Source organism: Camellia sinensis, chromosome 2, assembly GCF_055761805.1.
Source record: "Camellia sinensis isolate YWXY chromosome 2, ASM5576180v1, whole genome shotgun sequence".
In the NCBI taxonomy this organism is placed as follows: domain Eukaryota; kingdom Viridiplantae; phylum Streptophyta; class Magnoliopsida; order Ericales; family Theaceae; genus Camellia; species Camellia sinensis.
In genome coordinates, this window is record NC_138962.1 from 73,207,303 (window position 1) to 73,219,813 (window position 12,511).

The 12,511-nt window shown below is 34.8% G+C and overlaps 1 protein-coding gene across 1 annotated transcript; it reads right to left on the minus strand.

Moving 5' to 3' along the window:
- Positions 1–590: 590 nt before the first annotated feature.
- On the minus strand, positions 591–8,962 carry LOC114300156 (rhodanese-like domain protein). The gene is made up of 9 exons (XM_028245041.2): positions 8,681–8,962; positions 8,438–8,599; positions 7,165–7,270; positions 6,775–6,973; positions 5,582–5,663; positions 3,535–3,617; positions 2,869–3,001; positions 1,804–1,975; positions 591–1,601 (listed from the first exon to the last, which is right to left on the minus strand). The coding sequence occupies exons 1-9, from the start codon at positions 8,849–8,851 to the stop codon at positions 853–855; spliced, it is 1,857 nt and encodes a 618-aa protein (XP_028100842.2). The 5' UTR covers positions 8,852–8,962; the 3' UTR covers positions 591–852.
- Between the last annotated feature and the right edge of the window lie 3,549 nt (positions 8,963–12,511).

Sequence of the window (12,511 nt, forward strand, 5' to 3'; positions counted from 1 at the left end):
AGATTTACCTTATTTAGATGCATCTAAATAGTAAAAAAAATATTTGTGAAAAAATATTTTAAAAAAATCAATAAATATACAAAAATATGAAAAATGTACTGATTTTTTTTTTTTTTTTGTTGGTATTTAGTGAATTTTTTTTCAAATTTTTTTTTACAAATATTATATTTTAAAAATATATTTATATTAGGTGTATCTAAAAATTAAAAAAAAAAATTACTTAAAATATTAAAAACAGTCATTGAAAACATTAAAATACGAAAAATAAAAAAATAGAATTTTCTGAAAATTATTTTCTGAAAACCAAAACCAAACAAGCTGATATTTTTCATGCATAAAATTATCATTTGTTTATAAAAATAAGATTAACTATTATTAAAATTTTAACGACCATAATCTAATTATAACAAACTGATGAGGCTTTACTGTATTTCCTCCCACCAGAAATCAGTGCAATTTACCCCCCACAAAAAAATTAAAAAATAAAAGACATGATTGCACCTGAGTGATCCTTATAATTCTATTACTCCTTCAAAAATCAAGTTCCATATAAATTCATGTATGTTTTAATTAAAAGAAAAAGAAAAATATAAAGTTTAAATAAATAATAATAATAATAATATAAAAAGTGAATCCAACATCAATCAGAAAGCAAATTACATTCAGTTGCAAAGTACAACTTTGCTACATCCATGAAGTCTCTTTACTTGGGCATGAATCACAAAAGAACGCTTCTTTGTAGAGTTGGATCTGATTAGAGGAGCACACCCAAGTGAAATCTCACATGGTGTCAATGCGGTAACGACTAAGAGGGCTTATGGAACCCAAGAAGTCATGGCCGAAAATCCCAACTTACAGAAACCGATGAAGAAAATCTCTGATCTCATCAATATATGGTGACCGTGTAGGAATTATATGACCAAACTCATGCTCAATAATCACAGAGCAACCGTCATCGAATAAAGAAGCTAGCGCTCTGCTGGCCTGGTTATCTATCTGCCTGTCATTACCTTCATCATTGCCAAAGATATGAAGGGAAGGGCAGTTGATTGATCCCTGCTCGTAATCTGCTAATTTAAGTGCAAATCCAGAGCACAAAATCACAAATCTGAAATTCATTTGACCCTTCAGCAATCTTTGTCGTGTGCAAACCGAAGCCACCATTGCCGCTCCTTGTGAAAATCCTAACATCCCGTCAAAAGGCCCTTCTTGTGAAAATACATTCTTTAAATATGCTAATGATGAATCAAACCCATCGGTTTGCTGCAGGTATTGCAGAGGATCGAATGGACTGTCTGCCATTTTCCAATCAGTGTCACTCTTCTCACTGAAATTAGGTGCAATAAACCATGCAAATTTTTTACTGCAACTCTTCGGTGGCGGCGGAGGACTTTGTGGCACTGAAGATGATTCACAGTAATTTGGGTCTGCCAAACAAGGTTGGTAAATCAATGGTAACTCATGAGGTGCATCGACAAAAACAAGCTCGGCAATGTTTTTAAGTTTCTTGGCTAATGATGCTGTTCTTCCTTTAAAACTGGAGGCATTCTGCCGGAAACCATGCAAGCACAGAATCCTGAGTTTTCTTAAAGGCTCAGTACCTGCAGCGTTGTTGTTTAATATGTCAAATTTTCAAATATAGTTTTACAAAGTCAATAAATTTTGGTTGCGGAGATATTGAGAAACAAGGCAAACTGTGAACAATGAGAAAATATATTGAAAACATATTGCACAAAATAGTAAAATAACAAATGTACGAGGATTATGCGGCAATCAAAATGATGCACATTACAGACCTCTTACCATGCCTCCAAGGGAGCTGAGGTGATAATGCAGCATGATTTGAGATGGGAACCACTTTGGTTTCTATGGGTATGGACAATTCTTGCGATTCATCATTTTCTATTAATGGTATGGACCCGACAGTCTTACCATTTTTTTGGCATAGCTCACAAATGTATTGGGAACCTTTCTTCTACAGAATACAATACGAACAGTCGTAAGCAAAAATTTTGAAATTCAGAAAACTATAATAACTGAAAACAAGAGGCATTAGGTCTCAACTTAGCTAAACAAAGTTTCAATGTCAACTACAGCAGCAAATTGAAGGCAGAAATATTATATCAAAATTAAATATGAGCTGAAGTACGCCATTCAGGCTCCAAGTACTTCGTAAAAATCAACAAACTCTGAACTGAAAAATAGCCTTATGCCCACCATTTGAGTTGGCTTGATTTAAGTATGATTGGAGTCTCCAAATGGACTCTTCCTAAGGTTAGAAACTTTGATAGCTAAGCTCCAAATCATGCTTTGATATTCGCCTATACATCCAATTTCCTGTGTGGCATTAGTATGGCAAGATTGGCCAGATGAATAAGAATAATTTGGAATGATATTGCTCCAATATTGTGTGAATAGGTTGTCACCGGCACTAATGGGTGGGTCTTCACGTGTTTTGTTGGGTAGATAGAGGTACTAATGGGTGAAGCTAAGTGTCCGAGAAACATTGTTTGAAACATTGCCTACATATCTCATATAGGGAATACTTTAAAAACACTAGAAGGATGACTAGATGAATGACATTATTACATTTGCTTCTAGCATCAGCTGTGAATAAAGCAAGATTCAGTTTGTTATTTCACAAACATGTTGCCAGTCAACAGATTGAAAAATAACAAAATTGTGTACCAGATGGTAGATATTTTTACACAAAAAATATCCAATCTAATAATTCTATGAAGTATTTAAAACAAAGAGGCTTGTGATGTAATTCAATGGGAAGATAAACATAGGCAACCAACATCATATATAGTAACATCAAATGGTCGATCGCTGTGTGCATTTAGGTACACCATTTTTAGTGCATACCTGGCAACTGTCGCAGACTAAAACAAGCATTCTACAGTAAGTGCATCGACTCCGTGAAGAATAATCATCAAATGAAGAGCTACAGAGAAGGCAGGCACCCAAGATCTTTGCATCTGAGCTCCCAACTGAAACCCTGCAGAACAATAGAAAAAGCAAGGAATTAGTGCGTCCAGAGAAACAAAATCATCCATTGCATCTTCACAGCTTTCCTAGCAACTCATTTTTAATTCTAGAACCTTATGTAAATAAATAACCTTATGTCAATCAGCAAACAGCCTTATAGCAACTACTGGACTGGAGGGTAATTTACTAAACACAAAAACTAGCACTGATTTGCAGAAAAAGGGATAAAAATTCAGTGGCATCTACTCTAGATCATTTTCAGAAACCTGAGTAAGGTGTCTATCATGTTATACTAGAGGGCCAAATGGCATCAACAAACATTTAGTAAGGTTAATAACTATTTTTCAACGGTGGAATGAGGAAAAATGATAACAAAAGACTCCTTGGGCACCAGTCACATTGGCTGCTTTAGTGTTGGTCATGGTTAACGTGTTGGGGTTCCAGCAGACCCGATAACTGTCATGAACATCCAAATCCTAACAATCATCCATGAAATCAAACGAAAAAGCTCATGTTGATTGAGGAGTTGCTTACAAACCATACCTGTGGTCAAAAACAAAATTCTTTCCTTTAAAAAATCCACCATCTGGATATTGTTCCAAATAACGCTGAATTCCACCAAATAACTGCAGTAAAGCCAACACTACCAGTAAATATCATTATCATCACCGATGCTCTTTCCCAACTGCATTAAGCCATACTGTTGTGCAAATTAAAATAAATAAATAAATAAATAAAAACTATTATATATCCTTGATGGTTACAATGGCTGGTCTTCTCTGGTAGTCTCCAATCAAGGCATATCCTATTTCTTTCTGAGAAACCAGACACATTTCTTATAACATGCCAGACAAAATCAAAGCACAATGTCAAAGTGGGTCACCACTCTTTTGTCTACTTTAGATTTTTCTACATCCACTGTAGCCTATTTTTTATGAGTACTCTACATTCCGCAGTTTTAGATAGGTGTAACCAATAGCAAATTTACTCTTAAAAACTGATTTTTTAAATGATATGGGAAATAAGGGCTCTTCGGATCAGACAAGTTTAACGCTTACTACAGCTTCAGTTACTCAACAACAATATGCAACCTTCAAGGCAGAATTTAACATTGAATGCAACACTTTCTTCACTCATCATGTCAATAGAGAACGGCCAATATGAGTTCACATAGAAAACTAATGTTCTAGTCCACTCAAGGCAGTGTAGTAAATATCCTCAGCTGAGTAAAGCTATCTTAAAATTTTAGAAACAGGAATGTGGGCAAAGTTAAGCTCAACTAGATGGACCATGTAGAAACTCCAACAGAAGAAATTATTTTCGTTATATATGCATACATGACATGATGTGATCATAGATTCACTATTAGGTTCACAATAGAACCAGTGGAAAAGAATTATGCAAAGGTAAGCTACAACAAAACCTTAAAGCTCTGTCTGGCCCTCAAAAGAGTGAGGGGAAGGAAATGTAAAAGCAAAAAGAAAAGAAAAGAAAGGAAAAGAAAATTCTTTCTTTGTTTGGTCATTTAGGCAAATCAGAGGGAAAGCAAAATGAACTATCATCAAAGAAGCCTTTTTCTTTTGTTTGGCTTCTAGGAGATTACTTACCCAAAAATAATAAATAAAAAAAAAAAGCTTCTAGGAGAAAGACGAAGAGCATAACACCATGTTATTTGATTTTAATAAGGTTTACGGCATTAATCTTTTGGTGTTTTAATTGTTGAAGAATGTATCAAGGTTAATTTAAGTTGGAAGTTTGACCTTGTTCTGATAAAGTTCTCTGCCCATATTTTCCAAGTAGTTCGGAAAAGAACATAGAGCTACATTGATGTGGTATTATAGCTTAGGATGAATCAAACTGTCTGTCACATATCTCAGCATATATCTTTTGAACATCAACTACCTACTTGCCGTCCTAGGTTTTTCAGTCAAGTTTTTCATGCTTCACATTAAAAAACCTGCTTTCCATGCTGTCTTGCATTTTAAAAGAAACGTGTATGTGTTGTTTGGCATCACCAATAGCTTTGCATTATAGTAATACTTATTCCAAGTTGCTTCCATGACCTTCTTTGTGTCATAGTTGTTCTTTTTAAGAGTGTGCATGGGTATTTTCTTTGCTATTCCAAGCTAAAGTCCTAATTTCCGAAGTGTCTACAGCTTTAGAGTATTTCATTAAGATTGTCCAACTTGGTTGATACTTGTTAGTGAATTAGCCCTTACATGGCGAGTAACTTGAACCAAAATCATTTTAAAAAGTCTGGGCAACATGCCTATTGAGATGAGACCAACAACAGGCGATCACACAAATCTCAGCCAGAATTGGGCAATTTACTCAATAACAGATATGTTTGCAAGTGAATCTCCACCAACTAAATTTGAAATGATAAGAGCCTACAAGGTGGTTGAAGTGGGTCAATTTGAGTGACTAAATTAACAAAATTAAAACTTGGAGGACCAAAGTGACATGGAAAGCATACTTCAAGGACCATAGGAATATTTTATCTTTAGAAATCGTAAGTTAAGAAGGTCCACACAAATAGGAACAAATTAGTGTAATAGTAGAGAAAGCCCACTGTCTCAAAGTAACTCACCTGAAAGACATTCTCAAAGCCATCACCTTTAGATCTAATATAGGCTGATGCCATCTCACACCTAATTCCACCGGTACAATACCTGTAACATAAAGCAATAAATATGGAATAGCAGTCAATATTAAGCATGCATCTCTGAATTAGCAAGATTTTCAACTAAATTGTTCAGGATGCATTTCATCTATTGAGCACCAAATATTAATTGGTGGAAAAAGGAATAGCAACAGAAGTGCATTAGGAGGAGACTTGTACCCAGAAGAGTGTGCGTGCATAGCATTGAGGCAAGTGCTTAATCATAGTTCTCAAAGAGTTTTTACAGACAAGTAGTCCAGTCACATCGTTTTAAGCAAGAAGAGTTTGACAGAAAAGACTCCATGGAACACTTAATAGGAAAGAGGGACTATCGTTAGAAGACAGGGGGACTATCATTTACAACTAAACGGAGTGATTGAATAACAAAAATTAACAGAAAGAAGATACTGTGATAGTATAGATCATCCTTTAAGTGCTAGTTAAGATCATAAATCCCTCATATGATACTGATTCTCTGGCATGAAAGACAAAAATTACATATCAGGAGCAGTGTTTTAAAAGGCTCTAAGCGCACCGAGGCGATAAGGTCTCCTATAGCCTAAGCGCGAGGCGCGAGGCGAAGCGCGCGCCTCACCAAAGCGAAGCTCAAGTAGTAGAAGAAAAGCAAAATTATAAAATAGGTAAATTTTTCAACATAACAAATATATATATATATAATATTTAAAAAATCATAACCATCTTTAATAATCTCTAAACATAACATTCAATCTTTTAAAAATTAGAAATATAATATCCAACAAAAGATATAAAGTATAACATTCAATCTTTTATCACTTTTTGTTCTCTTATGACTACATTTGGTCATTTTATATTGAATAGTTTTGAATCCCTGTGGGTATGTTTACAAAAAAAGCACTTAATCAACAATTGGAGTAGAAAAATGGGTAAAGCCCATGAAGCCCACGCCTTGCGCCTCGAAAAAAAGCCCTCGCCTCAGCGCCTAAGCTGCGCCTTGCGTGTTGCGCCTCGCCTCGATCTGTTCGAAGCGCAAGGCTGCGCCTCATTGAGCCTCGCGCTTAGGCGCGCTTGCGCCTAAGCACGCCTTTTAAAACATTGATCAGGAGAGCCGAATATGACTACTCTCTCAAAAGAGTACTCACATGAGGACACGATTCCCTTGCAATTTCTCGGAATTATTATCTATCCAGGAGTGGAGATCACTATACTGCCGAATTTCTGGATCCAAAGTTTCAACATTTGGAGACTGGAACTTTCCAATTCTTGTCTCATACAAATTCCTTGCATCCAAAAGAACAAGTCTTTTATTGTCATCTGGACTCTCTGTTTCTAGAAATTTTCCTGGAAACATATTCAGGATTAGAAGGCTGACCACAGAAAATTCCAATGGAAAGGTGCAATATAGAGTTGGAACAATAAAAAACCAAAATAAGGACAAGTCAAAATTTTGACAAATTGCAGGACTAACCAAACATTTTTAAGACAGACAGACAGGAAAGAAAGAGCTTCAGAAGGAAAAAACAATAACTTACCAGCATGCTGAAGGACAGAATGGAACTCAGCTGCAGATAGATGTCTCCCGGCCTTGGAAACTTCTGGTGATTTCAAAAGAGGATGAGAACCAAACGTAACCAATTCCTAAACACAAGGTGAAAGTTAGATAATCAATGCAACAAGAAAACACCGTAATGAAATGCAGTGGACTTGTAGAAGCCAGAAATCAAGAAAACCAATAGGAAAAATACTACTAAAAACATTAGAAGTCGACAAAATTAAACAAAATTAAAGCTGAAGTGTAAGTTTGGAAATAGTTGAGCTAGATCATATAAAAGGATGTTTGTTTAGTTGTTTATTTCTTCCCTATGATGAGTTCTTTCTTGTAATGATTGTTGGTGTTATGCTGGCAGTTTGTCTTGATGGACTTTATTATATGGTTGATCTTTTATTGTCCAGTTTAATGTAATTATCTCACTCTTTGTAAATATTCTCCTAGCGGTTGACAAAAATAAAATACCAGTGCAAGTGCAATATTACAAGATATGACCATCACTTACCCTCAAGCTAGTGGTTGCAAAATTATAGGGTTAAGAAATCACAACTTGTCCAGACGGCAAATACATTTGACACAGTGCTATACTTTCTGATTAACAACTAGTAATTTGGCTTCGCAACATCTATCAAACATTGGGGGAACTAGCATGCTACAAATTAACCCCCAGCAAAGGCCTACATTTCCTCATTTAGAACAAATTCATATCTATTATCCACAAAAAGTTTAAGAATTACAAAAAAAAAAAAAAAAAAAAAATACCATTTAGCTTTAGAATTCAACCATTAAGAGCATCTCCAATCCTTCATCAAATTCAAATTTAATGAGAAAATGATTAAAAGTGTGAGCCAACCACTTTACCAAATTTGTTTCAAATCAAGGGAGAGACAATTTTTTCACCAAATCAAGGATGAACCAAATCTTTCACCAAATTTCTAATAGTCATATTTTTTTCTCAAATTTGATGAAATTTTAAAAAGAATAAGGATTGGAGATGGTTTTCTTTCATAAAAAATGTTAAACTTGATTTTGATGATAAGTTTGGAATTTTTCAAAAAAAAAAAAAAATTGCATTGGAGTGTTCCATATCAGATCAAGTTTTCAATCAAAATTTCACTAAAATATGATAAGAAAAATAGAGTAAGGATTGAAGATGCTCCATTGCTCCAAATGCAATTAAAACAAAAACACAAACAGTTGCACTACAACAGTAAATTGATTTTGAATAAGCTTAAATGGATAAACAGGTTACTAACCTTGACGATTCGGATAGAGAGAGAAGTGAATCCACATTCCCTAGCAACCTTATCATTCGAAGGCTGATTGCAAGACGCGAGCTTGAAGTCAGTTCCTTCGAACAAACTCTTCGAGCTGACCGCATCAATGTGCTTCTCCAATGAAGCTAGCCTCCCACCAACCTAATCAAAAACCAAATTGTCAATTCATGTACAAGTTCATATATATCTATATATATATAGAAATGAGCATATTGAGATTACAGTGACGTTGACGCCGTTGGGAGAGAGGCGAACGCGGCCGAGGACGGAGAGTGAGCGGCAGTTGGAATCGTAGAATGTAAAGAGATTGTCGAGGTCAGGAATGGAAGTGTACTTGTAGTATAGTAGGACACCGTATTCAGCTTCTTCTTCGTCTTTGTTATTGGCCGCCATTGTTGAGAGAGCTTCAGCTTCGAGCGAAGCGTCGAAGTTCGTGGTGTTGGAGGAAGGTTATTCAAAACCCTAGTCTGATTGGGGACTGGCGAGATGAGAGATTATTCTCTGCGCTTGTTCCCTTTTGGGAATTAGTTATTCTAATTGTTTATTTTTATTTTATTTTTTTTTCTTTTTCTTTTTTAAAAAACGTGTAAAATAGTAAAAAATGTCATAATTTGTAGTTACTTTTGGCTTTTCAATTAAAAACTCAACTCCCCAAACGGCCATTCGATCGTGAGATAATAAAAGACTTTAGACCGTTTGTTTTTAAAGGTAGGATGAATGTGATTTATAATGAATGGATTAATAGTAAAGAAATTATTAATGAGAAATTATTAAATTATTTTTATATAAAATAATAAAATAAATAAAAAAATATAAAAAATTAAATATTAATATTTTAAAAAAAATTTCCAATATATAAAAAATAAATTTTTTTAATCCCCTTACTATTTTTCTAATACCATCTCTATCTCTTCTTTACCAATCCCCCTTCCAAGGGGATTACTAATACCAAAGGATTAATAGTCTCCTTCCCATCTCTCAAAACAAACACCTCATTAGTAATACTAAGGGATTAGTAATCACAATCTCCTCCCTATGACCCCAAACAAACGGGGCCTAAGAGAAATCACAAATCAGTGAAATAGTATGAAAATAAGGAGAAATTATCAATAGGTCTTAATAGTTGAATTTAATTCTTATTAAATTTTATTAAAAATAAATTTTGATAAAATTGTCACTAAAAATAATATTTTGTGACAATTTTTTTTGCATATGTCTCTAAAAATTGGTAATTAATGACTTTTTTATCATGATTTTTATAAATTGTCAGTAAAACTTATAATTAGTGACATTTCTTTTTAACGAATTTTTCAAACTATCTTCGAAAGATAAAAATTACAGACTTTTTTTGTGACAATTTTTTTAAACTGTCACTAAAACTTATAATTAGTACATTTTTTGTGATAAGATTTTCAAAGTATCGCTGAAAATTAACAATTAACGACATTTTTTTAATAGTATTTAATGACAAACGACATTAATTCTCACAGGATCTATTGGATAATAAATTTACCTACTATGACCTACACGTAAGTCTCCTAAATAATAATTGTACTATCGATGGAATTTTTTCTGGTGCAATTCTAGCACGATTTCTTTTTTTTTTTTTAATACATGAAAATATAAAGAAGTAAATAAGAAAACAAAGAAAATATTTAAAAATTAATAAAATACAATTGTGTGAGTTGATTTCTGACCATACTACCAAAATAGATCACACCCGAATGACCTGTAACAGAAAAAAGAGGTTCCAGCGATGGTTCATCCACCCGAGGGCACTCCGACGATCAAGTTAGTTATCTCTCAAAGATAGCAAAAGTGCTTAACTCACTATTCAGAATATAGAAAGCGTACCTTAGACCCATGAAGGTGCCTCCCTTTTATAGCCAACACAAACTTAGTCCTAATAGAAGCCTAGCTCCAATAGACTTTGGATTACTACTAATATTGGACTCCCAGTAGGAGTGGGATAAACTCTCTAAGAGTTTTATCTTTATCCAAACTGAAGTCCTCTCCCAATCTAAGATTCTTGTCCCTTATCTGCTTATCCCGGATTCCGGTATTCTCACCGATAACCTCGGCCTAGCCGAGATTTCCTCGGCGTCATGACCAGGACACGTGGCACCTCGGCTGACACTTCGGTGCCACCTCGGCCACGTGTTGTCATTCAAAAATTATGTCCCCACAACTGCCCCATAAGTTCTATTACCTCGACATCCTAAGGTAATGGAACCTATATCATTTCTTCTATTTAGCACATCGGCTAAGCTCGCCTTACCCTTCATTCTCGAGGTCATCACCCGTTGGCCCTATATGACCAAGATTTGTAATCTGTTTTCACCAATGCCTTAGAACAAATAATCAAGTCGGTTCAAATTATTTAGTCGAGATCATCCTCATAGCCGAGGTCTTTGCTTCGTTAAACCAAGCACTTCAAGAGATTCATTATGCATATGAGCTATCACGCATAGCAACCCAACTGTTTTAGCCACATGTCTTTCCCTCATTGGATCGTACTTGACATGCGCCTTTAAGTCGTCTTGCGTCTGTGTGCGCCGTTTGACAAGCACGTCGCCCTAGGCACATTGATTGCAATTTTGCCGCCATTTCGTGGTTTTGATCAAAACCCACTTCTCTCTCTCCGTCATTTCACTTTTGTGCCTTTGTCTTCGTGCAAACTCTCTCTCCTCCCAAATCCTCCATTGCTCCAAGCTCTTAAGCTCTACAACTTGCACTGTGCACCTCTTTCGGCGAGATTTTCACCGCTCCGTCGCTTTTGCTATCGTCGTCTGACTTTAGCGAACCCCACACCGGCTTCACATTCTCTGGTAAGCCACTGTTCCCCCTTATTTCAGTTCTTGGTTCACTTCGAACTCTGTTACATTCATACTCTGTCACTGTGACTTTATTCATGTTTTCATGATTACAAATCTGTGCACATGATTTCAATCATGTATTAGGGCATGTTTATCCTATGATTCTGCTGTTGCCCAATACATTTCTTGAATAAACACTCACTGATTGCCCACTTGCTCATTTTGCCACTATTTTTGTCCTCATACCCTTTATACACTCTGTCACAGTATTCTTGGTAGTTCATTGCTATTCTTGATTCTGAATCATTGTGCTTGTTTCTGTTTTCTGTGTCTTTTCCAGATTCTGGCTTTCAATCTTTGTTTGCCTAGATTTAGGTTTGGGATTTGTCATAGAATTCACGAACCTTAGGAAAAACTGAAACGAATTTCCCTTAGATCCTCACAAATTCTTAACCCTGCACACATTTAGGTTTTGGCCAAGGTCCTTAAAACCTTCACAGGACACTTTCTTCCGAGTTCCAATATCTTCCCCTGTAACGACCCCACCACGTATAATAATTAGCATTTAATTAATCAAAGAGATTTGAATTTAATTGCCCATTACTCTGATTTAACCCGAGATTTATGAAAATTATGGAGACTGAATTGTATATGATTCTATTGAGAATTTATTTTGGAATTAAAAATTGAAAACCTAAATGGCTCAAGAGAGTACAAATGGTGAATTAAATTGTTTTAATTTTGAATATCGGACCATTTGAGAGTTTAATTAAATATTCGATTTGGTGCAGTAAAATTGTGATTTTATTAATTGGGTTTGAATTGGAGTGAATAAGTTATGAAGATTGGGAATTAAGATGATTACAGATTAAATTCATTTCTGAAGTGCGTAATTTGAATATGTAATTTATTGACAAAATTTTGAATCTGGTCAGAAATTGAAGGTTTAAATGATTTAAGGAACCAGAATTGAAGATGAAAATAAGTTTAATTTAACATTTGGAGCCTTTTAAAAGTTTGATTAAAAATCTGATTCAGATTAATAAAATTAAGTAAAAATTAATTGAATTTTAATGGAAGTCAAATTAGACTAATTAAATTATGTGGGATTTGTGATTTGTTATGATTAATTATTTACGTGTTAACCAAGATTTATTATGACTAAGTGTTGCTTAATTAAAATTAATCTTAAGCATAAATTGCCTTATGGAACAAACTAGAATTGTGGGTGTGGGTG

Excerpts from the sequence above, each read along its gene's own strand:
- LOC114300156 (XM_028245041.2), bottom strand. The coding sequence starts at position 8,851 with ATGGCGGCCAATAACAAAGACGAAGAAGAAGCTGAATACGGTGTCCTA. Across the intron at positions 8,600-8,680 it reads CCAACGGCGTCAACGTCACT|GTTGGTGGGAGGCTAGCTTC; the intron begins GTAATCTCAATA and ends GTTTTTGATTAG. Across the intron at positions 5,664-6,774 it reads CAAGGGAATCGTGTCCTCAT|GTATTGTACCGGTGGAATTA; the intron begins GTGAGTACTCTT and ends TTTATGTTACAG.